Source organism: Chiloscyllium punctatum, chromosome 19 (assembly GCF_047496795.1).
Source record: "Chiloscyllium punctatum isolate Juve2018m chromosome 19, sChiPun1.3, whole genome shotgun sequence".
In the NCBI taxonomy this organism is placed as follows: Eukaryota; Metazoa; Chordata; class Chondrichthyes; order Orectolobiformes; family Hemiscylliidae; genus Chiloscyllium; species Chiloscyllium punctatum.
In genome coordinates this window covers 61,996,945-62,023,119 of record NC_092757.1, presented here as the reverse complement: position 1 = coordinate 62,023,119, position 26,175 = coordinate 61,996,945, and the positions used below count along the sequence as shown (strand labels likewise).

General features: G+C 43.3%; 1 protein-coding gene across 6 annotated transcripts in view; it reads left to right on the top strand.

The window, feature by feature from the left end:
* The window catches only part of LOC140491403 (peripheral-type benzodiazepine receptor-associated protein 1-like), a 293,538-nt gene that overhangs the window by 133,993 nt on the left and 133,370 nt on the right, over nucleotides 1–26,175 (top strand). For all 6 annotated transcript variants that reach the window (XM_072589528.1, XM_072589526.1, XM_072589524.1 and 3 more), the window contains one exon: nucleotides 8,115–8,291. In XM_072589528.1, the coding sequence (XP_072445629.1) occupies nucleotides 8,115–8,291 (177 nt within the window). The remainder of the gene's footprint in view (nucleotides 1–8,114; nucleotides 8,292–26,175) is intronic.

The window sequence follows — 26,175 nt, the reverse complement described above, 5'->3', positions numbered from 1 at the left end:
GTGATGCTCTGCTTTCTCTTTATTGTGTCCAAACACTAAGCTGCCAAAGTAAGTCTGTCAGCAGTCTGATATTAAAAGAGGAAAGTGACTAAAAGTACTCATTTCTCAGTTAGCTAGCTGCTGGTGTGGGATGTTTTGCAATGTTCGAATCTGGTTAGTGTTTCCAACCTTCCAGCACTGCTCTAGAGTCTCCAGGAATTAAAATATAACCTCCTCAAACTATTGCAAGCAATTGTGAAGAATAATCACTGGGACCTTAAAATAATTGTACATCATTAATTTTCTTCAAACAACTTTTGTTTATGCAAATTTTCTGAAGATGAGAAGAAAGCTTTATGACTGCATGGGCAGTTGGAAGCAGCTACTTCTGTGTTAAGTTCTCTATGAATATTTTTAATCAGAGTTGTAAACCTTGAGTCTGATATATTTATTTGCATTGCGATTGCTACAGAAAGATGTGAATGAGTAACATCCACATACTAGGTACACAGAATGCTGGGGATTTTTAAAAATCTTATTCACAATTAAGTTTAGTAAAACATTGCAACAGATACATTAATCACGTATCCAAAGAGATGTGACAGAAAGCATCCCTACTGATGTAACACAACGCTTCTTGTACATTTACTGATGAGCTGAAAAAGCTTTCAGTATTTCTGTCATTTCACAGCTGTGTTTCTTTGTAATTGCATGTGATTTATGCAATTTGCCAATGGTGCCGAATATCCAAATACCCCATTTCATGCAAACAATTGCAAGATTCTGAATCGTGTTTGGATTAGATTTTCTGCTTCAAGATCACAGCTGACTTGTCAAATATCACAAAGTGTAAATGCAATGTTAAAATCCCAAGACATCTTTCTACACCACAGTACTACTTAAAACTTGATGGGCAACAAGTTCTTGCAGTTACATTCTGCCACAGCTTACAGCCATCAATGTTTCCAGCATCTGCAGTTCTTTGTTTTCTCTTTCAAAGAGTGGTTCTGCTGTATGCAATACTAGAAGGTTGGCTTTTACCCTGTGGTGAACTAAAAAATGAAAGACAGGTGTGTACTGCATTGAGGGAAGAGATAAAGACACCAGACCATACATAGGAATCCATTGTTTTAAGGGAATAGTTTGATTGTCATGTGACCTTGATAGTTTTGCCTGTGACTATGTAACTGAAAACAAGTGAAGCAAGGTTGGATCCCAATCTGATCAGTGGTCCAAATATCATTACTGTTGTCAGTTACAAACATTTTTCTGTTTGTGTCCTCCACTTTCAAGCATTGTTTATGTCACTGACATTGATTTTAAGAGTGCTCAAAAAGTAATAATTTCCAATATTATCATGTCAGGACAATCCAAGATGACACTCGGTTAAAGTCATGTGTAACTTTGCCAGGATTGGTTTACATCTCTTTCCAGATTCTAGGAATGCTGCTTTTAGTTCAAATGCCCTATGCTCAAAATCTACACCAAACATCACTTAGGGTTGGCACAAACTTTTGCTTGGTAAAAAGGAGTACTGCCCATTCTGGAGATCAGCGTCAAGGTTAGAGTGGTACTGGAAAAGCACAATAGTCAGGCAGCATCCGAACTCAACTCTCATCTTGACACATTTTTGTTCTTCTGTTTGTGCAGATTGACATGTTTAGTCATTGTGTAGATATACAATACAAGCAAATAATTAAATGTCAGCAGCTGCAATAATTAATCAACTGAACTTCGGTTCTGATTATAACAGCTTAAGAAATCATAAAGCAAGAACATAGTATTTAACATGACACACTTACTCTTTTCCTCTGGAATTGAATTTATTATGAATTCTACCACATGTTTAATCAATCACCAAAGAGAAGAGTTGTGGAAATGACTTCCCATCAAAACAATCAGTGCCTTTTGCTTTCCATACATTCTTTTACAAGCCCAGTACTTTTTAAAAATTTATTTATGGGATGAGGGTGTTGCTGGCTATACCAGCATTTACTGCCCATCCTTAATTGCCCAGAGGACAGTTAAGAGTCATCCAGATTTTCTGTGGGTCTGGAGTTACAGATAGTCCAGAACAGGGAAGGATGGCAGCTTTCCTCTCTAAAGGACAATAGTGAACCAGATGTATGTTTCCTGACAGTTGACCATGGCTCCATGGTCATCATTAGACTGTCAGTTCCAGATTTTTATTGAATTCAAATTCTACCATCTACTGTGGCAGGATTTGAACCCCGCTCCACAGAACATTGCCTAGACCTCTGGTTTAATACTTTAACAATAATACTGTTAGGCCATTACCTCCCCTACTCATCACTGAAGAATCACAGGTAGAAATGTCAAGTAGAAAATACATACATTCTAAAATAATAATTTTTAAAGGTTTGTTGAGCCTGTACATTCACTCATCCAGTCTGTGTAATCGTTAACTTCAACATCTGAACTTATGCCTGGATGCTGCTTGTAGAACCATTGCCACTTTGGAAGCTGTTGACAGCATTGTGTACCTCTGCTGTACTCATCATCAGTATTTCATATATCTACCTGAACAACTGTCTGATAGGTCACACATTACTTGGAGTCAGTATATAACCTATCTACACAACTATCAGGCAAGTGGATCAGACTACACGTGGAGCAGTTATGTGATGTACCTACTCTAACATTTGGCAAATGCATCTGATTAAGGTAACATGACAGATCAGAGCTGTGACAATATTGTCTCGGAGGCAAGCAGCTTTTGCAGACTTCGCACTTTTGTGTGATGTACAAATATTGCCTCCAAGCATTGCACCTAGTTTCGAATTTTAATTGTGTTAAAACTCCTAGTGGTATGAACATATTCAAATTTTATTCTTAGATGTTAAAAGCATTTCAGTGCACTCAGTTGTACTAAAATTTATTTTTCTCGTGGATAAGACACTTTCCTTTTTTAATATTTATGAGGATTTAAATGACAATGTCTCTGACACGTGGAGCTAAGTCTGCTCACTGTCTTATAAAAATCTCCTATGTTAAAAGGTTCAAGATGTCAACAAAGAAAATTTGATGATGCAAAGTTACTAGTCACAAGAACTTCCCTAGTCTTGATCACCACGCGATAATACTCTGTTTGATTTTTGGCTGAAGTACTTAAATGATCATCCCTTCCCAATGTTCAGGTGATACTGTAAGAATTCACATGTACTGAATATGTATCTACAGTCTGTGTTTCACATATTAATGAACTGCTTCCCCAGTAGTTTTGTGCTACAGCATACAACCCAGGTGGACCAATGGGTCTCATTTTTTATTCTTAGTTGGTAATGAATTAACTGATTTCATGGGCAACTCTTATGTACTATAAGAAGACTCATTATCCTGGAATAGAGAAGGTGGTTGAGAGTCAGGGCAGCTGATTAAGAAGGTCAGGAGTGGTCCTGGGTGAGGCCAGCCAGAGGAGTTGTTGAGAGATGAAAGCCGCCTGGAGAAAGTGAAAGGAATGGCAAAAGGTAAAGCCAGACGAGGAGAAGATCTGTGGGAGAGCAAATCGAGCATTGAGAGTTAAAGCTAGGTACAGAAGCAAGCCCACGTGAGAGTTAGAGGATCAGTGTGAGTTAAAGGAGGCATTGGAGTGGACCTGTAGGAGAAACAGTGCAAGCTCAGGGGTGCGCTTGTATAAGGTTCATGACCCAGAGGTTAAAAATCAACAAAAGAAAATGAGGGGGTGATTTGACCTGGACAATAGGTAGGACATTGTCTCTTGAGTATTGCAGTTTTAATGTTGTAGCTTAAGATCGGGAGGTGTCTCAAACTCAGAAACTGTAACATATTACTTACTTATCAAGTTAATAAACAAGATAAGCAATTTAATATCCACATTCAGTAAGACTTTCATTTATTTCTGTGAAGTTTAGTTATTCTAATATATGGAGAAATAGGAGGGCACCCTAATCCTGTTCAGTTCACGTCTCCTTCCATGTGGGTACTACAGAATTCTTCTTGTCTCCTGGGGCACTGCACTTGTCTCATCAGCTGGAAGCATTTGCACTCCAGCCTTTAGAAGTTGAACAGTAGCTGCAGTGTGGTGCATCTGTGTTACTTTTCAGAGTAGCACATTGCAAGATATGGCCATCCCTCAGTTTAAGCATGTCTAGGCAGGAAGGAAATGGGTGACCACAAGACAATTAAGTAGAACCAGGCAGGTAGTAGAGCAGCCCCATTTGTGCATCTCACTGTTTAATGGGTTCTGAATGCCAGTGATGGTTTGTCTGGGAGTACAGCTTGAGTTAAGACAGTTTGGGGCTCAGCCATATAGTGGGGGTAGGTTAAAAGTCGAGGAAACAATAATGATTGAGTGTTGTATGGTTTTGAGAATAGGGCATTTCTGCAGCCACAGATGTGAATTCAGAACGGTTTGTTTCCTTGCTGCTGGTGGAGTCAACACCCTGAGTGACTACAGAATATTGTGATGGGAGACTGAGCAGCCAGAGGTTGTAAAAAGATCAGCTTGAAAGATCTGAATCGAATAAATGATGTGGTCTTGTAAATGGATTTTCAGCAATGAACAAAGAGTCTAGTCAACAAGGTCTCAAAGATAGTTATCTCAGGATTACTTCCTATGCCATGTACTCTTGAGTATTAAAGCAGGAATGTAGATCAGAATGTATGTCTGGAGAAATGGGCAGGAAGGACAGCTTTAGATTCTTGGGATTATGGGTCTGGTCCTGGAGATATCTGAACCTGGTGGCTGGATAGGCTGCACTTAATTAGAATCAGAACCTATATTTTCGCTTATCATTTGCCAGTGTTTTTGAAGGCGGCTTAAATTAACTTAGCACGGAACGGAACCAGTAGTGCATAAATACATCGCATAAAGGTTTGGGAGATACAGATAGCACTACAGTAACAAAATGAGATAGCATTATATGGAGTAAGTGATTTACAATAAGATTTGACTTGGGTTTACACTGAAATGTGAAAACATGGACCTTAGTAAATAAAGTTGATGACTGAATGAATTTTGTTAGGAGTTAAGAAGGAAAGTGGAAAAAGACAGCAGAGATGCAAGAAGAGAGTATGAGAGACAAATGGTTGTAAACATGAAAAGAAATACAGAGTTTTCAGTTAGCACATAAGTGGTAAAAGAGTACTCGGGGGTGGTGTTAGGCTGATTAGGGGCCAAAAAATGGTCAATGTATAGAGTTGCAGGATATGGCTGGGGTACTAAATGTACACTTTATGTCAGTCTTTGCCAAGAAAGGAGAAACTACCAGGTCATAATGAAATTGAAGTAGTAAGGAAACTGTATGGTCTAAAAGTGGATAAAGAGGAGGTAGAGACCACAATCTTCCAATGCTCCCTAGATGGAAAGGGAATGCTAGAGAAATGAAAATTTGCAAATATTATACCCTTATTCAGAAAAGGATGTCGAATTCAAAAATGCAGCAACTACAGACTAATTGGTTATGGGAGAAATTTTAGGGATGATCATGTGGGACAAAATTAACTGTCACTTGGACAAATGCAGATTAAGTAGGGAAAGCCACCTTGGATTTGTGAAAAGTAAGTCAAGTTTAATTAATTGGGATTGAGTTTTTGGTAAGGTATCCAAAGTAGTTGATGAAAGTAGTACAGTTGATGTGATGCATAAGAACTGGTAGAAGGTGTTTGATAAAATGTCACACATTAGACTTGTTAGCAAAGTTGAAGCCACGGGGAAAAACGGGACAGAGACAACATAGATATGAAGCTGGCTGAGTGACAGGAAACAAAGACCATTTCAACAAATTAAAACAGGAAGTTCTGGAAATATATAGCATTTGTGGTGAAAGAAACAGTGTTAATATTTCAAGTGCAATATGATTCTTCTTTGGAATCCAGAGGTGGTGGTGAATAATTGTTCTTGGGACTGGAGGAACACAAACAGTCAGGGACCCCAGGGATCACGCTGCAGAATTTCTTGATCTTTATTAAAATGAAGAGAGAGCAAGTTTTTAGGGGTGTAGAGCACCATGTCAAAATTTGCCAGTGACACAAAACTTGGAAGGTATTGTGAACTTTAAGGAGTATTGTAACAGTGCTCAAGGGACTGTGGACAGGTTAATGGAATATGCAGACATGTGGCAGGTGAGATTTAGTGCAGGGAAGTTTGAAGCAATATATTTAAGTTGAAAGAATGAAGAAAGGCACTATAAAATAAAGGATGGAATTCTAAAGGAGATGCAAGGACAAAGATGTATATTGAGAGAATTATTAAAAAGGAATATTAGATCTGGACTTCATAAATAGAAGCATGTGGAGTACAAAAGCAACGAAGTTCTAGTAAACCTTTATAACACATTACTGAGTCTGAACTGGAGAAATGTGTACAGTCCTGGGCACTGCACTTTAGGAACGATATGAGGGCATTAAAGATAGTACAGAAAAGTTTAGCAAGGATTTTCCAGGGATAAAGGATTCCACTTGCATAAATAGATTTACTGAGTTCAAATTCTTGTTCTTTGAGCTGAGAAGGTTGAGAAGAATTTGCACGTGTTCAAAATTATGAGAAATCTTTGTAGAGTAAAGAATAAGAAACTGTTCTAAATGGTAGAAACATCGAGAACTAGGAGGCACTGGTTTAAGGCAATTGACCAAAGAAGCAAAGACAATGTGAGGAAGATCTATTTTTGCTGTGAGTGGTGAGCATTCGGAATGTACTTCCTGAGGTGTAATGGAGGCAGAAATGATAAAAACTTTCAAAAGGAAATTAGATAAACATTTGAAGAGACAAAAAAATTGAAGATTACTCTTCCCCACAGTTGAGTCGCTTTCTTGCTCTAAGATAGGGTATTCCCACTGACCTTATACTGGTTTGCCTGGTGTACTAGAGTGGGTATCATGTTATATATATCTCCATCTATTTTTGCTTCTTTTGGGTTTTGTGTGTTACTTCTACCAAACTCTTGGTCATGCCTGCAGAAATGTGATGGGTGCAACCATTTGTATTTGTAAGGGCAAGTCTACAGACAAGTAAGCAAAAATGCATGCGAAGCCTAGGTAAAGGTTAGGGGAGATAACCAAATGTCTTGTTCAAAGAGGTGAATTTTAAAAAATAAATAAACACAAGATGCTGGAAAGATAGAGGTTTTGAAAGCAAGTTCAGGAGCCTGAGGTGTCCCATGGGGATTCTCCAGTATTGGGCTATTTTATGTTGTCTAAGTAGCACTGGTGATGAATGGCTATTCCAGTTATCTGGCACATATGCTAAAGTTTGTGATGCTTGAATTTATGGGAGAGTTGATGTGGACGGAACCAAATATAATCCTCAGGATAGAAGAAAGTCAAGGTTTTCCAGGGAATGAGGCCATCAAATGTGTGTATCGGAATGATTGATAGTTGCAGAGGTAGTGAATAAAATGTCAAAAACTGGCATTTAAAACAATGCAATTGGGGAAAAAAAAACTTGGGGAAAGATTTCTTGCCAATGTGGACATAGATAGAGACAGAAAAGGAATGAGACAACATTGACAGTTAAGCATTTATGGAAATGACCAGAAATGGCATTGTCAGTGATTGAAGCCATGAGAAGATAGAAAATCAAAGTAATGGTAAGGGATTGGCCGTGAATGTGATTCAGTGAATTCATGTGGGACGAAGTGGTTTTAGAATGTTTAGAGAACAGGACGTTTGGAGGAAGAAGACTAAAGGGATTAAAAACAGAAATTGTTGGAGAAGATCAGTCGGTCTGGCAGCATCTGTGGAGAGAAATCAGAGTTAACGTTTCAGGTTGAGTGACCCTTCCTCAGAGGCTAAAAGACATTGAGATGAGATAGAGAGAGCTCAGTTTAGAGGCTGACAATCAATACGTAGGAGAGGAAAACAGGATGTTTCCCAATCAGATTTTAAAGGATAGATAACTGGGACAAGAAAGAGTGAGGATAAGAAGACCATGATGCTGGAGAAGTTGCTGGAAAGTCAAAGTATGTCTTAGTGACTCAGACATTCTTCCTTTGGATTGGTTACACTGGCACAGCTGATGCCAAGTATAGCCAGATGGGGATTGGTAAGGAATTGACACTCAAAGGTCAGATTTTAATCAAACTCAGACTATCAGTATGTACCTATTGCTCTTGTTGAAAATTATCCTTAGTATCTTACTCTGGTATTTCATTTAGGTGAACTCTCCTGTCCTAGCTAAAGGCTCCAATCTGGAACATTACAAGAAGGCCTTTGCCAGGCAACGTGCCAAAGATCTTTCTGAACATGCTGATATAATCCTTGCCAAGGACAAACAGATTGAGGAACTGAGGCAAGAATGTCGTGATCTTCATGCAAAACTGGGACCATCAAAGGTAAAAAAAAATTCTCAGCTTTATAATATCATCTTATTCTCAAGAGAATTCTTGCTGTTCAACAAGATTATGCAGTGGTTGGAATTACTCATAAAAATATAAGGAGGTCATGGCTGATCTTGTACCTCACCATCATTCTCCTACAATGCCTTGAAAATCATAATTGAGTTTAAAAAATGTCTCTATTAAATAACCCATAAGTTCAAATGCATTAGTTATGTTCTGACACTAAAATTGGCCACATGCAGATCTGTTCATACACGTGTAGACTTTGCCTTTGTATTTGCTTGTATTACTCACAGCTGCATTGAAGTACACTGAACATTATGTAACAACCATCAAGAGTAAGTCCTGTAAATCCCCAAACCATTAACTCATCATAGGAAAGAGCTAAATGATAAGGACTGCAGATTATATGAAACTTCAAGCACAGTTGTACATTTATTCCTTTCAGTAACAGCTTTGGAAAGAATGCCCCATCATCATATGCACAGAGGAAAGTCACAGGAAGGTATCAAGGGATTATGGCAATGGAAAATTAAAATTCACCATTTGTTAGTTCTAAACACTGTTGAATTTATTCACGAAATTCCACAGTCTAATTTGCAGTGTCCTTTGGTTTCTGAAGTTTGGGTGTCGCAGCAGGACTATTTTGCAAGTCACTGCTGAGTGTATGGTGCTTGCCCTCTGCTGGGCACACTTGCTGTTAAAGGACAGCATTCAAACTGCACATCAGTATTCCACAGAAATAGATCATTAAGTGCAACAGGTTTGTGACAGTGTTTGTGCTTCACACAAGCCACCTCCTCTCATCTTACTTTATCTCATTTGTCCCGATCTGAATTCCCCTTAAATGCATCAGTACTATCCACCTTCAGTTTGACAGCTTTTCACAAGTACCAGGTGCGGATCTTCCCACCTAGGAGAGAGGGGATCTTTTTCTAGTGACTTGATCATTACATAGTCCCCAGGTTTGAACAGACGAAGTGGCTCGAGGTGGGGTGTGGACATCCCTGCCTTCACCAAATCATGATTAAGGTTAATGACTCAACTGAGGGCTTGGATGTAATCTAGCAGAGCCTCCTGTGTCAGGAGTAGTGCTGTTTCTGTGGAGAGTTTTGGGGGCCTTTTCGCTGTAGGCATGGGTCTTCCCATAAGGACCTTAAAAGGGGTGAGTCCTGTGGTGCAGTTACCTGTCCATGTATTATGTACAGGGCTACTGGCAAGGCTTCTGGTCAGGGCAGATCTGTTTCCTGGGTAATTTTAGTTAGGGTAGTTTTAGGTGTGCCATTCATCTGTTCCACCATGTCTGATGGGGAATGTGCTGTTTTCATGGTATTCCGAGCACTTCGCTAATACCAGTTGTGATGTTCGCTGTGAAGTGGGTTCCCCTGTCTGTTGCAATGTTACCGGCATTCCGAATCTGGGAATAACATCTTTCATCAGACATTTAACCACTCTCCTGGTGTCATCCCCTTTTGTTGGGTATGCTTCCAACCACTTAGAAAACATATCGATAATGACCAAAATATATTTAAAGTCTTGTTTAGGGGGCGTGTGGGCATAGTTGATTTGTAGGTGGGTGAAGGGGTCCCTCAGGAATAGGTAAGTGGTCATACATGGCGATAGGCTTGCCTGCATTGTTTTGGAGGCAAGTGGCACAGCGTGACAGCAGGGCTTGGACAGTAGCTACAAATCCTGGCACATACTAAGATTGACAGACTGGATGTACCACCCCCCTGTTCCCTGTGTGGCCAATGCTGTGGACTGCTAGGGCCAGTGCATGTAGGTGGACCTTGGGACAGATAATGCGGCCATTGGAATACACCAGTAGTTGTAGAGAGGGTGATTGCCTCGCCCTGAGGCGGAACCAGCTATCCTTTTCCACCTGTGGAACAGCTTGTTGAGCTGCTTGTATTGCAACTGTGAGGTATGGGGATTCCGGAGGTTTCTATATCCTGGGGGTCTGTAGGATGTTTGTAGTAGGGTTTGAATCAACTTCTGGAGCCGCTGTGTCAGCAGAGGCATTTCTGAGGGGTGACAGCGTCACTGGCAGAGGTGTGGGCAGCACACTTTATAATAGCCACGGCAGAGGGTAGGAGGATGGCTTTTAGCAGGTTGTCAATTAACTGAGCATGTTGTAATGGCTTCCCTGCTGAAGTAATAAAACCCCTCTATTTCCAGATGGTGCCAAAGTCATGGATGACTCCGGAAGCATACCTGGACTCCATATAAATGTTGGCTGAACTGCCTTCAGTGATAATACAGGCTCTGATGAGGGCGAGTAGTTCCAGCTTCTGTGGATGTCCCATCGGTAGCGCGGCAGACTTGAGGGTCTCAAAGGGTGTACCCTGGCGTATCCTGCCAGTGTCTGTTGGTCTGAGGGTCTGAATGAAGACCTATCTGTAAAGACTATTAGGTCAGGGTTATCTAGCGGTGTTTCAGAGAGATCAGCACGTGGGGTGACAACCTGCTGCACAAGGTCCAAACTATCATGGTTGTCTGCAGAGGCTTCCTGAGTGACAGGAAGAAAAGTGGCGCAGTTTAAGGTGCGGGCACGCTGAAGGGAGAAGTTGGCCTGGGAGAGCAATGCAATCTCATAGCCTGTTCTCTGAGTGGTGTGTTGCTGCCGAGTTAAGCACAGGGAGACCAAATGGGGAACCAAAACAGTGCATGGGTAGCCCAGCACAATGCAGGTGGCCTTCTCTACCATTACCGCAGTGGCTGCCACAGCTCTCGAACAGGCCAGCATTCCCGTTACAATCGGTGGCAATTGTACAGAATAAAAAGCTATAGGGTGCTGGGGATCTCCATGAACCTGTGTTAAGATGCTGGATGTATATCCCTCTTTCTTAGTCATGTACAGGTAAAATGGCTGTGAATAGTCAAGGATTCCCAGAGCAGGAGTGGAGATTAGCCGTTGTTTGAGGTTTGTGAATGCCTGTTCCATCCTAGGCGTCCAGCACATCTTTGGCTGCTTTGATGAGGATGCCTCACGTAAGGAGCGCATTAATGGCATAGTGATCAGGAATCTAATGCCTGCAATAATTGATCATCCCCCAGGAAAGCTAGCAGCAGAGACCATGTGGCAGGCAGGGAGAGCTTGGTAATGGCTGTCACCCGCTCCTTAGACAGCGCTCTGAGGCCATGCAAGAGTTCATATCCCGGGTATTGTATTGTCTCCTGACAGAGTTGCATGTTGTCTTTGGAGACCCTGTGTCCATCCTGTGCCAGGCAGTGGAATAACGCAACAGTGTCTGAATGCATGAATCAGTGGAGGTGGAGGCCACTAATAAATTGTCGGCGTACTGAAGGAGAGTGCTTTGGCACAGCAAGTGCAGGATTGTAAGCATCCAGTGTCCTGCAGAGGCATATACTGTGGGGCTGTCTGTATACTCTTGAGGAAGCTGGATCCATGTATACTGGTGGCCACCGTAAGTGAAAGTGAAGAGGTACTGGCTCTCAGGGGATGATTTGATGGAGAAAAGGTCTGAACAGAAGTCAAATTACAGAGAAGCAAGTGTCCGCTGGTGAGAATGGCGTTTGTGTCAGGGACCACCGGGGAACTGGGAACAACGATGGAATTGATTGCCTGTAGGTGCTGAAAACAACCATTTCCCTGGCCTCCCGGGTTTTGGGATAGGCAAGATAGGGGAATTGCAGGGGCGGTCGTAGGCATCAAGGTGCCCTGTTTCAAGAGGGAGTCAATGACCGGTTTGATTCCCTCTGTTATCGCCGGTGACAGTGGGTACTGGCGTATTGATGAGGTAAAAACAATGACTGCAGATGCTGGAAACCAGATTCTGGATTAGTGGTGCTGGAAGAGCACAGCAGTTCAGGCAGCATCCAAGTAGCTACTTGGATGCTGCCTGAACTGCTGTGCTCTTCCAGCACCACTAATCCAGAATCTGGTGTATTGATGGCAGGACAGCTCCCTGCTTGAGTGTTACTGTACGTGGTGCGGCAGATAGCACTAGGCCTGCATGATTGAAGTGATGTGCCCACAGCGAGCCCGGAAGGTTGGGCAGCGGCTGGACTTTGTTTGGTGAAGGTGGCCTGCACCGATATAGGAGTGCAGCGCACGCAGAACTCAGTCTGTCCTAGTTGGGCAATCTGAACTGACGGGCCACTGGCAGGGTAAAGGGACAAAAAGTGGAATGGTCGCTATGGAATCATAGCCATGCTATCGTGGATCCTAAATCCTTGGGGATCGAGGGGCTCTTGATGAGGCCAGCTCGTGGCAGAACAGTGTAGTCTGCTCTTCATTGAGCTGGACTTCTGCTACAACCCCCCTGTGGTGCAACAAAATAAGTCCAGACAGTGCCAGCGGGGAGGTCAAAGCAAGATGGGAGTCCGCAAGTGCAATGGAAGGTGATCCAAGGTCCTGTGGGCCTAAGGCAGTGCAATGACATTGACAAAGGACATGGCCTGTCAATATCACCCGGCAGAGAAAGGATACAGCAGGGGATGGAGAGGCCGTCAGGAGGAGGGAAAGGAAAGGGTCAAGGAGGCTGTGGGCAGGTGTGTGCCAACATGACGAGGTGTAACTCTAGCTAGTAGGAGTAGAGGACTCTGGGCTGCTGGAAATGGCAGCCTGAAGTATGAAATAATGGTGTGTCAGGGATTTCTAATGTGAGACCCTGGGGAGAGCAATGAATGCTAGTGTTTAATTTACAAAGAGTTTGCCGGCCCAGGAAGGCTACTGCAGAGATTACTGCTGTATCCAGGGCAGTGACCTATGCTAAAGTTGACAGGGTTTGATAGTGGCTGGAGCATGGATACTATGGAGACACCCACGGTGCGAACGGTTTGAGAGAGGGAGGTACAGACGAGTAGGTGGCCCCAGAGTCCACCAAGACTGAAATGAGACACCCCCCACCTCCACGTCCATCACTGGGTTTTCCAGCGGGAAGTGGGAGAGGCGTATAGAGGCAGCCTGCAGGACCTCCCTCCCATGGCAGCCCGAGGGTTTCGGGGCCCAGGGAAATGGCTCAGCAACAGTGTAGGCGGCCTGTTGATGCTGTCACTGTGGGGGGTGGTAAAATCCAATTTTGTTGTGTCTGCGAGGGCTGGAGGAGGGTGGAAGTATTCAGGTGTTGCTGGCTGGAGCTGCCCAACAATCCTTTGGCCAGTGGCCTTTCTTACTACGAAGGGGAAAGTGAGGACTGCAGATGCTGGAGATCAGAGCTGAAAATATGTTGCTGGAAAAGCGCAGCAGGTCAGGCAGCATCCAAGGAGCAGGAGAATCGCGTTTCAGGCATAAGCCCTTCTTCAGGAATGAGGAGAGTGTGCCAAGCAGGCTAAGATAAAAGGTAGGGAGGAGGGACTTGGGGGAGGGGCGTTGGGAATGCGATAGGTGGAAGGAGATCAAGGTGAGGGTGATAGACCGGAGAGGGGTGGGGGCGGAGAGGTCAGGAAGAAGATTGCAGGTTAGCAAGGCGGTGCTGAGTTCGAGGGATTTGACTGAGACAAGGTTGGGGGGAGGGGAAATGAGGAAACTGGAGAAATCTGAGTTCATCCCTTGTGGTTGGAGGATTCCTAGGCGGAAGATGAGGCGCTCTTCCTCCAACCGTCGTGTTGCTATGGTCTGGCGACGGAGGAGTACAAGGAGCTACATGTCCTTGGTGGAGTGGGAGGGGAGTTGAAATGTTGAGCCATGGGGTGGTTGGGTTGGTTGGTCCGGGTGTCCCAGAGGTGTTCTCTGAAACATTCCGCAAGTAGGCGGCCTGTTTCCCCAATATAGAGGAGGCCACATTGGGTGCAGCGGATGCAGTAAATGATGTGTGTGGAGGTGCAGGTGAATTTGTGGCGGATATGGAAGGATCCCTTGGGGCCTTGGAGGGAAGTAAGGGGGGAGGTGTGGGCGCAAGTTTTGCATTTCTTGCGGTTGCAGGGGAAGGTGCCGGGAGTGGAGATTGGGTTGGTGGAGGGTGTGGACTTGACGAGGGAGTCACTGAGGGAGTGGTCTTTTTGGAACGCTGATAGGGGAGGGGAGGGAAATATATCCCTGGTGGTGGGGTCCATTTGGAGGTGGCGGAAATGACTAAGGAATTGGGAATATGGGATGGCGTTTTTACAGGGGACAGGGTGGGAGGAGGTGTAGTCTAGGTAGCTGTGGGAGTCGGTCGGTTTATAGTAAACGTCCGTGTTGATTCGGGCGTCCGAGACAGAAATGGAGAAGTCTAGGAAGGGGAGGGAGGAGTCTGAGATGGTCCAGGTGAATTTGAGGTCGGGGTGGAAGGTGTTGGTAAAGTGGATGAACGGTTCAATCTCCTCGATGCTCTCCACCGCATCTCCTCCACTTCCCGCTCCTCCGCCCTTGAGCCCCGCCTCTCCAACTGCCACCAGGACAGAACCCCACTGGTCCTCACCTACCACCCGACAAACCTCCATATACATCGTATAATCCGTCGCCATTTCTTCCACCTCCAAATGGACCCCACCACCAGGGATATATTTCCCTCCCCTCCCCTATCAGCGTTCCAAAAAGACCACTCCCTCCATGACTCTCTCGTCAGGTCCACACCCCCCACCAACCCAACCTCCACTCCTGGCACCTTCCCCTGCAACCGCAAGAAATGCAAAACTTGTGCCCCCTACTTCCCTCCAAGGCCCCAAGGGATCCTTCTATTATCCGCCACAAATTCACCTGCACCTCCACACACATCATTTACTGCATCCGCTGCACCCGACGTGGCCTCCTCTATATTGGGGAGACAGGCCGCCTACTTGCAGAACGTTTCAGAGAACACCTCTGGGACACCCAGACCAACCAACCCAACTACCCCGTGGCTCAACACTTCAACTCCCCCTCCCACTCCACCAAGGACATGCAGGTATTTGGACTCCTCCATCGCCAGACCATAGCAACACGACGGTTGGAGGAAGAGCGCCTCATCTTCCGCCTAGGAACCCTCCAACCACAAGGGATGAACTCTGATTTCTCCAGTTTCCTCATTTCCCCTCCCCCTACCTTGTCTCAGTCAAATCCCTCGAACTCAGCACCGCCTTCCTAACCTGCAATCTTCTTCCTGACCTCTCCGCCCCCATCCCACTCCGGCCTATCACCCTCATCTTGACCTCCTTCCACCTATTGCATTTCCAACCCCCCTCCCCCAAGTCCCTCCTCCCTATCTTTTGTCTTAGCCTGCTGGACACGCTTTCCTCATTCCAGAAGAAGGGCTCATGCCCAAAATGTTGATTCTCCTGCTCCTTGGATGCTCTCTTACCATGGACCCCACAACTGATCTCTAGGTCTGTAACAATTGTGCTGCGTCTGCCTATAACTGCCCCTTCGGTTATCAGGTTGTGTGAGCCAGGGGTACGCTTCCTTCTGGTTCTGCACCTCAAACAGTCCACTCCTGTCTAATGGGGCAAGTGTGTTCCCCACTCTGTTGTCTGCCAAGCCAAATTATGACAAGGGGCATACGTAGGCAGCATGCTATTGACTTGGTCTGAACAGCTAAGTTCTCGTTTCCTAGTAAAGGTATGCCTGCTGAGGAGTCCCAGACATCCTTAAAGTGGGTGATACAGTCAGGAACAGTCTGTTTTCTGCAGGCAATGGGTAAGTGCACCCAAGTCAGCCTGTTGCCTTGCAGCTGCTTTAATCGCCTCCTTAACAATTCTGTCCAGCCAGCTACTGTGCTGCCGTGCTGCATCCCACGGCTTGATGGGAAACTCGATGGATGGACGAACCGTTGCCCAGTGGCTTCCGTAAGCCAGCTGCAGGAGGGTTTGTACATCCTGCTGCAGGCAATTGTAAATGGCACAAAGCTGGGAGAGCCAGTTGTGGAATGCACTGGGGCGCTTTCGCGGGTCTGGGGCGTCCTGCAGCATAGCTCGGACCTCAGCGTGGGTCCAGGACTCATCAAGGCCAGTGGAGCTGATCATAATGCGGGGGATGTTGTGCTTTCAGGGAAGAGCTCCACGCCACGTCAGCGTTGTGGGTCTGAGCGGGTTCGGGTGGCGGTGTCAAGTCAGGCTTCTGTAGCTGCCACGTCCTTCTGGGGCTGCATTTGTCAGTGGGTCCGGTTCTGGGGTTGGCAGGGAGACTTTAGGATACTGAGGGTTGTACGGCGGCGAGGCAGTGGGCATGAGGTTCAGGGAAATAGTCGTAAAAGTAAAAGCAAATGACTGCGGATGCTGGAATCTGAAACCAAAAGAGAAAATGCTGGAAAATGTCAGCAGGTCCGGCAGCATCTGTAAGGAGAGAAAAGAGCTGACATTTCGAGTCTAACTGACCAGCTCTTTTCTCTCCTTACAGATGCTGCCAGGGAAATAGTCGTGTCTGGGGCCTGATGGTGCTCTTTAATGTCAGGGGCTGGGTATCCCTTCGTTACTTCCTTAAACTTCTCCAGGCACTGCAGCAGATAGGAAGTGTCCCAGGAGGGGTCCCCATGCCTGTCCATCATAGACGCGGTCCAATAATCAAGTTTATCAATTTTAAAGGATTCCCCCATATGGCCAGTTGCCATGAGACCATGTGTAGACATTCCCGCTGAAGGGGATTACACATCTGCTGTCCTCTGTCTCTTTTAAAACTGTGTCTGCCGGTGACTCAGGTGTAAAAAGAGGATCTCCTACCTTGGTCTTGAAACACACCTTTGTGTTCTCCATGACAAAATCAGTGGCTATGGACCTTTCTCCCCGAGGGGACGAGGCAGAGCTGTTCCTGTATGCAGTCGGTCCTTTCAGAGTCTGGAGTTCCGCGCACCCATGTCCCTTTAAGTGGCCGAACTGGGAGTACAAGGCAGGCAGGCTGCAGCACTGACTGTCACAGAGACACACAGGTAGGACAGACAGACAGTACAGAACACTAGACAAATGAATAAAGCAAACAGGGGCGCCTTAGTCAATTTCCCACGATCTCAGGACCTTCAAGTTGAGAAATTTGAATCGATAGTCTTTCCAATTTTCTGTCTTGCTTGGCACGTGTCTTCTCTGCACACCGGCTCAGGTCAGGGTCATGCAAAATAGCCGAATTTTGAGTGAAATTTATTGGGGGAGAAGTTGTAGGGGCCGCCCTGTCTACCGTTTTACCTTGCCATCTGTCCCCTGTCAGGATGAGGCTACTAGTTCAGGTGAGGAATGCACTCGGTATCATTAGTATTTTGGTTCCCTTCTGCATCTTCCACTCTTTCCCTGAGGCCTGGCCCACTGCGTGAGGTCAGAGCCCACCAACCCCGAGTTGTTTCAGTCCGTTACTCTGATAAGTGCCTGTCGGCTACACCAAAACTGTCGGAGAATCATCCAATTACAAGTAGAGACCACACAGCGATCTTGTGAAATTGACACGATTGGCTTATTTCTCACGCTATGGTGGGGAAGAGAAATTGACAGGACTGGTACAAAACGGACACTCTGCACAGTTAAGTCAAGGATCCTCTTCCCCAGGCTGCTGATATAAAGTTTTTATAGTGTTACAGTAGTGTACTGTTAATTACAAGATAGTATGAATTCAATGGAAAACAATCGGTTGTCCGGTAGTAGCAATCAGGTAATAATTGTAACAGGAGGTTCTGGTCCTCTGCTGGAGCAGGTACTAATGTCCAGTATTCTGGTTTCAATGGGTCTGCAGGGTGGTGTGTATTTTCGTCAGGTATCTGGGTGCCACTCAGTCTAGTTAGGACCTGAGGAGACTGGGGATGGTATTGGGGCTACAAGAGCGGTGATACTATTGTGAGGTAGGATGTCTGTTATCAGGTCATGTAAGGAGTGTATTCCTTCAGTCTGGAAGCTGTTTAGGTAATGTCTTGTTTTGCTGTTTAGTTTCTGAGCAGATCGTGGTCAGGTTGAGGTATTATGGATATGCTGTGTTCAGCTAACAACAGGTATGGGTTCTGTGAATAAGTAGTGGGCCGGCAGAGCGGTTTATTTTTCTCCCACACGATGTAAAGTACTCAGGAAAGATCTCACCCTCTTCCTCTGGCTCCACATAAATCTTTGAGTGGGCCTACTGTTTCCCTAGTGACCCTCTTGCTGCTAAAGTATGCATTAAATGCCATGGGATTCTCCTTAATCCTGTTGGCCAAGAACATTTCATGGCCCCTTTTTAGCCCTCCCTTCTCTCCATTTGAGTTCCTTCCTACTTTATGTTCTACAAGGACTTTGTGTGTTTTTAGTTGCCTGGATGTTAAGTATGCTTTTTTTTGACTAAGCTGACAATTTCCCCTGTCATTCCTGTCCTTCATTTTCACAGGAACTTGCCTGCCCTGCACACTAATCAACTGATCTTTAAAGACTCCCCCATGTCAGATATGGAGTTAACCTCAAGCAGATGCTCCCAATATACATTCTCCAATTCTTGATTAGAGTGGTGCTGGAAAAGCGCAGCAGGTCAGGCCACATCCGTGGAGCAGGAAAATTGATGTTTCGGGCAAAAGCCCTTCATCGGAAATGAGGCTGGGAGTCTCGGAGATGGAGAGATAATTGGGAGGAGGTGGGGCTGTGGAGAAGGTAGCTGAGAGTGCAATAGGTGGATGGAGATGGGGATAAAGGTGATAGGTCAGAGAGGAGGGTGGAGCGGATAGGTGGGAAGGAAGATTGACAGGTAGGACAAGTGAGGAGGATGGTGCTGAGCTGGAAGGTTGGAACTGGGGTAAGGTGGGGGAGGGGAAATGATCTCTCAGCTACTTTCAACCCAGCCCCACACCCCCTCCCATTTATCTCTCAACCCTCGAGGCTCCCAGCCTCATTGATTGACCTGCTGTGCTTTTCCAGCACCACTCTAATCTTGACTCTGATCTTCAGTGTCAGCAGTACCCACTTCTGCCTATTCTCTGATTCTTGCCTAACTTGGTTGTAGTTGGCCTTCTGTCAGTTTAACATCTTCATCCAAGGTCCACTCTTGTCCTTATCCATGAGTAACCAAAAACCTACTGAATTATGGTCACTATTCCTAAAACCCTCCCCCACTGATGACCTGAACAGACTCATTTCCCAATACCAGGTCCAGAACAAGCCCTCCCTCATTAGACTATCCACATACTGTTTCAAAAAGGTCTCCTGGACACATCTAACAAATTGCTCCCCATCCAAACCCCAACACTGAGGTAGTCCCAGTCAATATGGGTGGAGTTGATGTCACCCACCAAAACAGCTCCGATATTTTCACATCTTACCAGAATCTTGTGGAATCTCAAGGATTTTCATCATACACCGTGTAAATGTGTCAAATGCTTCAGAGTTCCCCAGAATGCTGTTCTTTATTTTTGCTGGGTAGATCAAGAGCCCTGACATACATCAGCTTTCACAATCAATAGTCATCAGCAAGACCCACTTCTACAAACCCACTCTTGCTTGCATCATGACTATCCTATGGTATATAATTTCATCGTTCCTTTTAAACTGACCAACTAATAGCACCGTGGTTCACAATTTGGCCACTTCTGAGAACATATCCAGCTCTGTTGCATTTCTGATCTTTACTTCAGATTTCAAGGCTTTTTTTTAATCTAGCTCACATTGCACCTTCAAGAAATCATGTCTCCTTTTCCACTAAACAGAAAAACTGATCTCTTCTTGTGAGTTATTATCTGCTCTTTGCAAGATTTCTCTATGTTCATCTTTCTTTCTGCTTTCTGTTTGTGTCTGCTGATTGCCTCTTCTTGTGAGTTATTATCTGCTCTTTGCAAGATTTCTCTATGTTCATCTTTCTTTCTGCTTTCTGTTTGTGTCTGCTGATTGCCTCCACCCTTCAGTTATTTGATTGTACCTCTCCTTTATATTATCCCGCTGTAGGTTTATTTCTTAATTTTCTTCCTGTTGATATTGATTTCAGTTCTGGATTTGCCAGGTCACAAGAACTAAGATTTCTTCTTATACATGAAAATTACAGTTGATTCCTTCAAAAACTCTTAAGTAATTTTCAAACATTTGGACCAGTTACAGATTCTGTAGATGTTGTTTAAATGTTTCCCGACTTTACTGCTTTCCCTTAAGATCTTCACAATTGGGCTATTGTGCTCCAGAGCACTTGGCTGATTGGTTATTTTTGAACACTGTGATAAGGGAAATAGGGCAATCCACTTATGAATAGCATAAACTCATAAATAACAAAGTAATAATGGTCAATTCATCTGTTTTTAACAATGTTGGTTGAGGGATAAGAACTGGCTAGGATACTGGAAAGATTTGGTGTGGACTTGTTGGGCCAAATGGCCTGTTTCCACACTGTAGGGATTCTATGATTCTAACTCTCCAGTTTCTCATCCAGTAGTGGCCAAGGGATGGTTTACATCATTTTAAGCTGGTAGAGAAGGGTCTGGGTTAATATTTCATCTGAAAGACTGCACGTTCAGTGATCCCTTATAGTTACTGTAATTGGGATTGTTAGCCTGATTTATGTGTTCAAGTGTAGAGCAGGGCTCAGATCTACAATATTCTGGCTCAAATGGTGAGAGTGAGATGTATCAGACCATGGCTGACATCTGAATGATTTGAACAATTACTGAATTGAAAAATATCAAATTGAGTTAATGTAAGTGATAAAGGCTTTGTTATTGTCCTCAGCACTGTGTATTCAGAAGGGGAAAGTCAACTGGGATCCCTTCTTCCAAATTTGCTTTTAATAAATTCCAGTGAAAATAGATATGGACAGTGGGAGAAGAGCAGCAGTGTAGATGAGCATGGATAGTTCATCACTATCATACTATTAAGCAGAATTTCCCAGCGATGTTCAAATGATAACCGTCCCAACCATTTATAAAGCAATTATTACACAGTTCTCAAAAGAGAGGAAGATTAGCAATTCAAAACTTTAAGCAACTGATTTTAAGATGCCTAGTCCTGACATATCCTTAAGTTACTGTTTCAAACGTATTTCAAATTCAAACGATTTTTGTTTTATTACATCTCATACTTTTTTTTCTTTTCATTCCTTGTTCTGTTCTCTTATTTCCTTCTGCTATCTCTATTATTGTAGATATCTTTTCGCCCTTCTGTATTTTGGTTTTTCCTTCTGCCTATTTTTCTCTTGATTGATAAACTAGGCTTCTATTTGCTGGGAGGAGGAATTATACGAGAGAAGATCCTCAGATGTTGTTCTCAGGAAGTTAGGATGTGCTGATTATCAAACCGGTACATGTATGGTGCTTATAGCACCTGTGTCATGTCTGAATGTTTTGTTTAATGCTCTTGGTTTTTTTTGCTGTTTGCTGCTTTACTATTTTAATCTTCCCTGCTCACACCTCACATTCACTCCCTTATTTGCTCTCATTATCTTGTAATAAACTGCCACATTATTCTCTCCTTGTATTCTGCACCTCACATACTTTATGTTATTCTGTACCTTGTATTCTCTCTCATTATCCTGTACTTCACATTTCCCATTATCCTCTACCTCTTATTCTCTTTCACTCTGTTTCTACCTCATTTTCTGTCCCATTATCTTATGCCTCTCATCTCTCATTGTCATGCACCATATATTCTTTTCCCTTACACTTCACATCACATTATCTTATCCCCTCATTGTCACTCATTATCCTATACCTCATGTCATCTCTCAATATCCAGTACCTGACATGCTTTCTTGTGAGGCCTCAACTGGAATATTATGTACAGTTTTGGCTCCTGATCTAATAAAGGCTATGCTTGTCTTTTAGCAATTGCAGTGGAGATTAACCAGACTGATCTCTGCAATGTTAGGATTGTCTTATGAGGAGAGATTGGGGAAACTGTGTCTGTGTTCCCAAAAGTTTTGAAGAATATGAGATGATCTCACTGAAACTTACTAAATTCTTACAGGGCATGACAGGCCGGATGTAGATAAGTTTTCCATGGCTGATGAGTGTAAAACCAGGGAAGATAATGTCAGGATAAGAAATGAGGATAAACCATTTACTACTGAGGTGAGGAGGAATATGAATTCAAAGGGTGGTGAATGTTTGGAATTCTGTATCCCAAGGCTCTAGAACTAAATCATTGAGTATTTTTAGAACAGGAATCGAGAGATTTCTAGAGACTAATGGTATCAAGGTATATAGGAGGTTATGCCACATTGCTGCACTAAGGTAGATGATCAGCTATGATCTAGTTGAGTGGCAGAGTAAGCTTAAAGGGCTGAATGGCTTATTGCTATTCTTATGCATTTGATAAATGCCCTGAAGCCCAGTGTTGATGCCAAGACTCATTGAAAGTTTTGCTTAATTTTCAGGGATGTACTTAAGATAAGGTCCGACAATGTAAGGGAGGTTTGGGGTTTGAAAGTGGGGCATGACAGACTGAGGAACTAAAGGGGTCAGACGTGTTATGGATAGCACCACCACCCACCCCCACAATCATTGCCTGCTGATTCCCCCTTTCTTTTCCCCTTGAATTGGTCATGCTACCATTATCTGAAATTCTTTAAGCTTGGCCCGAGACTCTCAATTTATTCTCTTAACTTTCACCTTGGCCTTTCATACCCTGCTTCAGGTCTTGGCATGTCTTCCCCTAATTTTTACCATGCTCAAAACCCCCTGTCCAACATCTCTCATTCTCTTCTGATCTACTCCTTTTGCCTGTCTTTGTCTTATTTGCATTGTGAGGAGTATATGATTATTATCTTTTCGGACTGCAGGTTATAAATTTAGGATAAAACGGGGATTCATGTGAGCTGTTCTGCAGTTAGCTTGACCATAAGACTGGGTGGTTTGATTGCTAATGATTAAAGGAAAGCTGATATTGTTTCACTGAGAAGAATGTGCAAGGTGTTTATAATTAGAGGCAATGAGATAAATCTCTCAGTTTACAATGAATAGTCTGTTGAGTCTCTCAAATAGCCAGAAAAATTATCAGCTTGAAAGGAATTGTGCTATAAACTGATTATGTCTAAGATGAAAGGGAGTTGGGATCAAGATAACTAATTAGTATTTCCACCTAAATACAAGGCTAATATGTTTCGTATTGCTAGGGGGAAGAGAGAAGAGAAAGCTTTTTTTGAAACTAGGTTACAGGCTTCCCTAAAAGTCTGTAAATATGTCTAAATGATGGCAATTCTAAGTGGATAACAGAGACAAGCTGCTTGACTTTGCATAATCAAATTAGAAGGGTGAGATGGTTTCTCATGTATCCTGTAACCATTTAAAGATTCTGGGAGATTTGTCCTGGCATGACTATGGATAGGAGAATCTTTCAAAAAGGCTTCAATACTTGCAGTAGATTTAAGAAACCCTCTGAAAATTGAGGGAAGTTCTAGATATAGTCACCTGAAGTTACAACTCAGCAAATTGGGGCTACAGGAAGCTGTTAGAGCTGAGAGCAGTTGTCGATTGTTTGCTATGAGGACTGTCAATCCATACAATTGATCTGTGCCATATTAAAAGGGGAAAATTTCTCTCTCTAGTTTAAGGAAAACGTTGCTGACAAAAATAAGTGTTCAGTTTTTTTTTAGTAACTTGCTACCATAAAAATTGTTAAATGTGGAATTTTGCCATATCATTGTTTTAGCTCATAAATGGAAGTTTGATCAAAAGACATTGGAGCAGATCCATTCACTGAGAAACTGACTGATTTGGTAAACCTCAACTCCACTTTCCTCCTTTTTCCACATAACCCTCAATTTCCTTAATGATAAAAAAACTGTCTCAATCATGAATATGTTTTACAACCAGCTTCTACAGCCTTATATGTTTCAATAAGGTCACCTCTCATTCTTTTTACATTTGAATGAGTACTGGCCCAAACTACTCAACCTCTCCTCATAAGAAATTCTCTCCATATTGGGAGTCAACCTAGTGAATATTTTTGGGACTGTCTCCAATGCCACTATGTTTTTCCTCTAACAAGGAGCCCTTAACTGTTCTGTTGTGTTCTAGCTGCGCTCTCACTCGTACCTTCTATAGGTTAGCAAGACTTCCCTATTTTTATGCTCCATTCCCTTTGAAATAAAGGCCAACATTCGATTTGCCTTCCCTGTTACCTGGTGAACTTGTACTCCAGCTTTTTTTGTACTTCATGCACGAGGTACCCCAAATCCCTCTGTGCTGCAGCTTTCTGCAGTATTTCTCCATTTAAGTAATATTTAGCTCTTCTGTTCTTCCTGGCAAAGGCATAATCTCACATTTCCCCACATTATATTCCATTGGTTAAGTTTTTGCCCCGTTGCCTATATCCTTGCATGGACTTTTTGTGTCATACTCACTACTTGCCTTACCACCTATTTTGTGTCATCTGCAAATTTGGCTATAATACATTGACTTCTACATTATTACCTTGCAGACTCGCCTTTCCAATTTAGCCCCAAACTGTTCAAATTCTTTAAGTAGAACCTCCATTTTCGTCCTGCCAAGGTTGTTTGTACCAGCACGGATTGCATCACTTCCTTATTAACTACTGATAATGCCCCATTCTCACTTTGTAGAGGACAAATGCTCAATTTTTGCCATATAAATACACCTGCAGAAGCTCTTGCTGTCTCTTTCATAATCTTTATAGCTAGCTTCCTCTCATTCTGCAATTTCTATGTCCTGATTAATGTTTTAGCCATTCTCTGCCATTATTTATATTCTGACCAATCATCTGACTTACTGCTCGTCTGTACACAGTTATGTGTTTTTGCCTTAAATTTGATACTTTCAATAACCTCTTTAGTTATTGAAGAGGTGTTTAGGAATCTTCTTTATCATAGGAATGAAGTTATTCTGTCTATTCTGAAATATCCCTTTAAATGTCTGCCACTGTGACACTGTCGATCTATCTCCTAGCCTAGAGTGCCAGTTCACTTCAACTAGTTCAGATTTCATGCCCACAACGTTGATCTTATTTAAATTTAAAATGCTAAATTTATACCCAAAGTTGTCCCTTTCAAAGTGAACATGAATTTCAATTCAATAGTGATTGCTGTTGCCCAGGAATGACTGGAATTAATCCTGTCATATTATGGAATTCCAATCTTTGGTTAGTTCCAGAATATGCTGCTCTGAGAAACTATCTCAAATTCATCCTGTGAACTCCTCATCCAAATACTGTGATTTTCAAATTTATGTCTGGATGCAAGTCCCCTATAGTTACTGCGGTCTCTTAATCACAATTGCCCAGTATTTCTTCTTGATTTAGAACATAGAACATAGAACAATACAGCACAGAACAGGCCCTTCGGCCCACGATGTTGTGCCGAACTTCTAACCTAGATGAAGCACCCATCCATGTACCTATCCAAATGCCGCTTAAAGGTCGCCAATGATTCTGACTCTACCACTCCCACGGGCAGCGCATTCCATGCCCCCACCACTCTCTGGGTAAAGAACCCACCCCTGACATCTCCCCTATACCTTCCACCCTTCACCTTAAATTTATGTCCCCTTGTAACACTCTGTTGTACCCGGGGAAAAAGTTTCTGACTGATTTCTTCTTGGCAACTTTAATTGACAGTGCTACCCCTCCAGATATAATTAGCTTCCTATCCTTCTTAAATATCAGATACACCACAGTATTCAGAACCTGTTCCTTGTCATCCTGAAGCTACAATTCTGTATTGGTTATTAGATTATATTTATTCACTTCAAGGTATGCTATCAGTTCATCTGATTTGTTATGAATACCTTGCACATTCATGTACTGAGACTTCAGTTTTTTGTTTAAAGTTATCTTCGTGACATCTCTTCCTGATTGGTGTATTTCTAGTTTTTCTTTCCCTCTGTCCCTTCCTATTATTGCCACATTACTATTTTTCTCTCTTGTCTTTACTCTGTGATGCACCATATCTTTCCACATTTGAACTCTTGCCCTATTACTATTTTGTTTAAAACTCTCTCTACTTCCCTAGTTATTTGGTTCACAAGAACCTTGGTCCCAGAACTATTCATATATAGACCATCAAAGCAGTCTAGCCCCCACTTTCCCACAACTGGAGCCTGTTCTCTAGGAACTACATTCACTTCCCCCATGCCAGTTTTAAAACTATGTA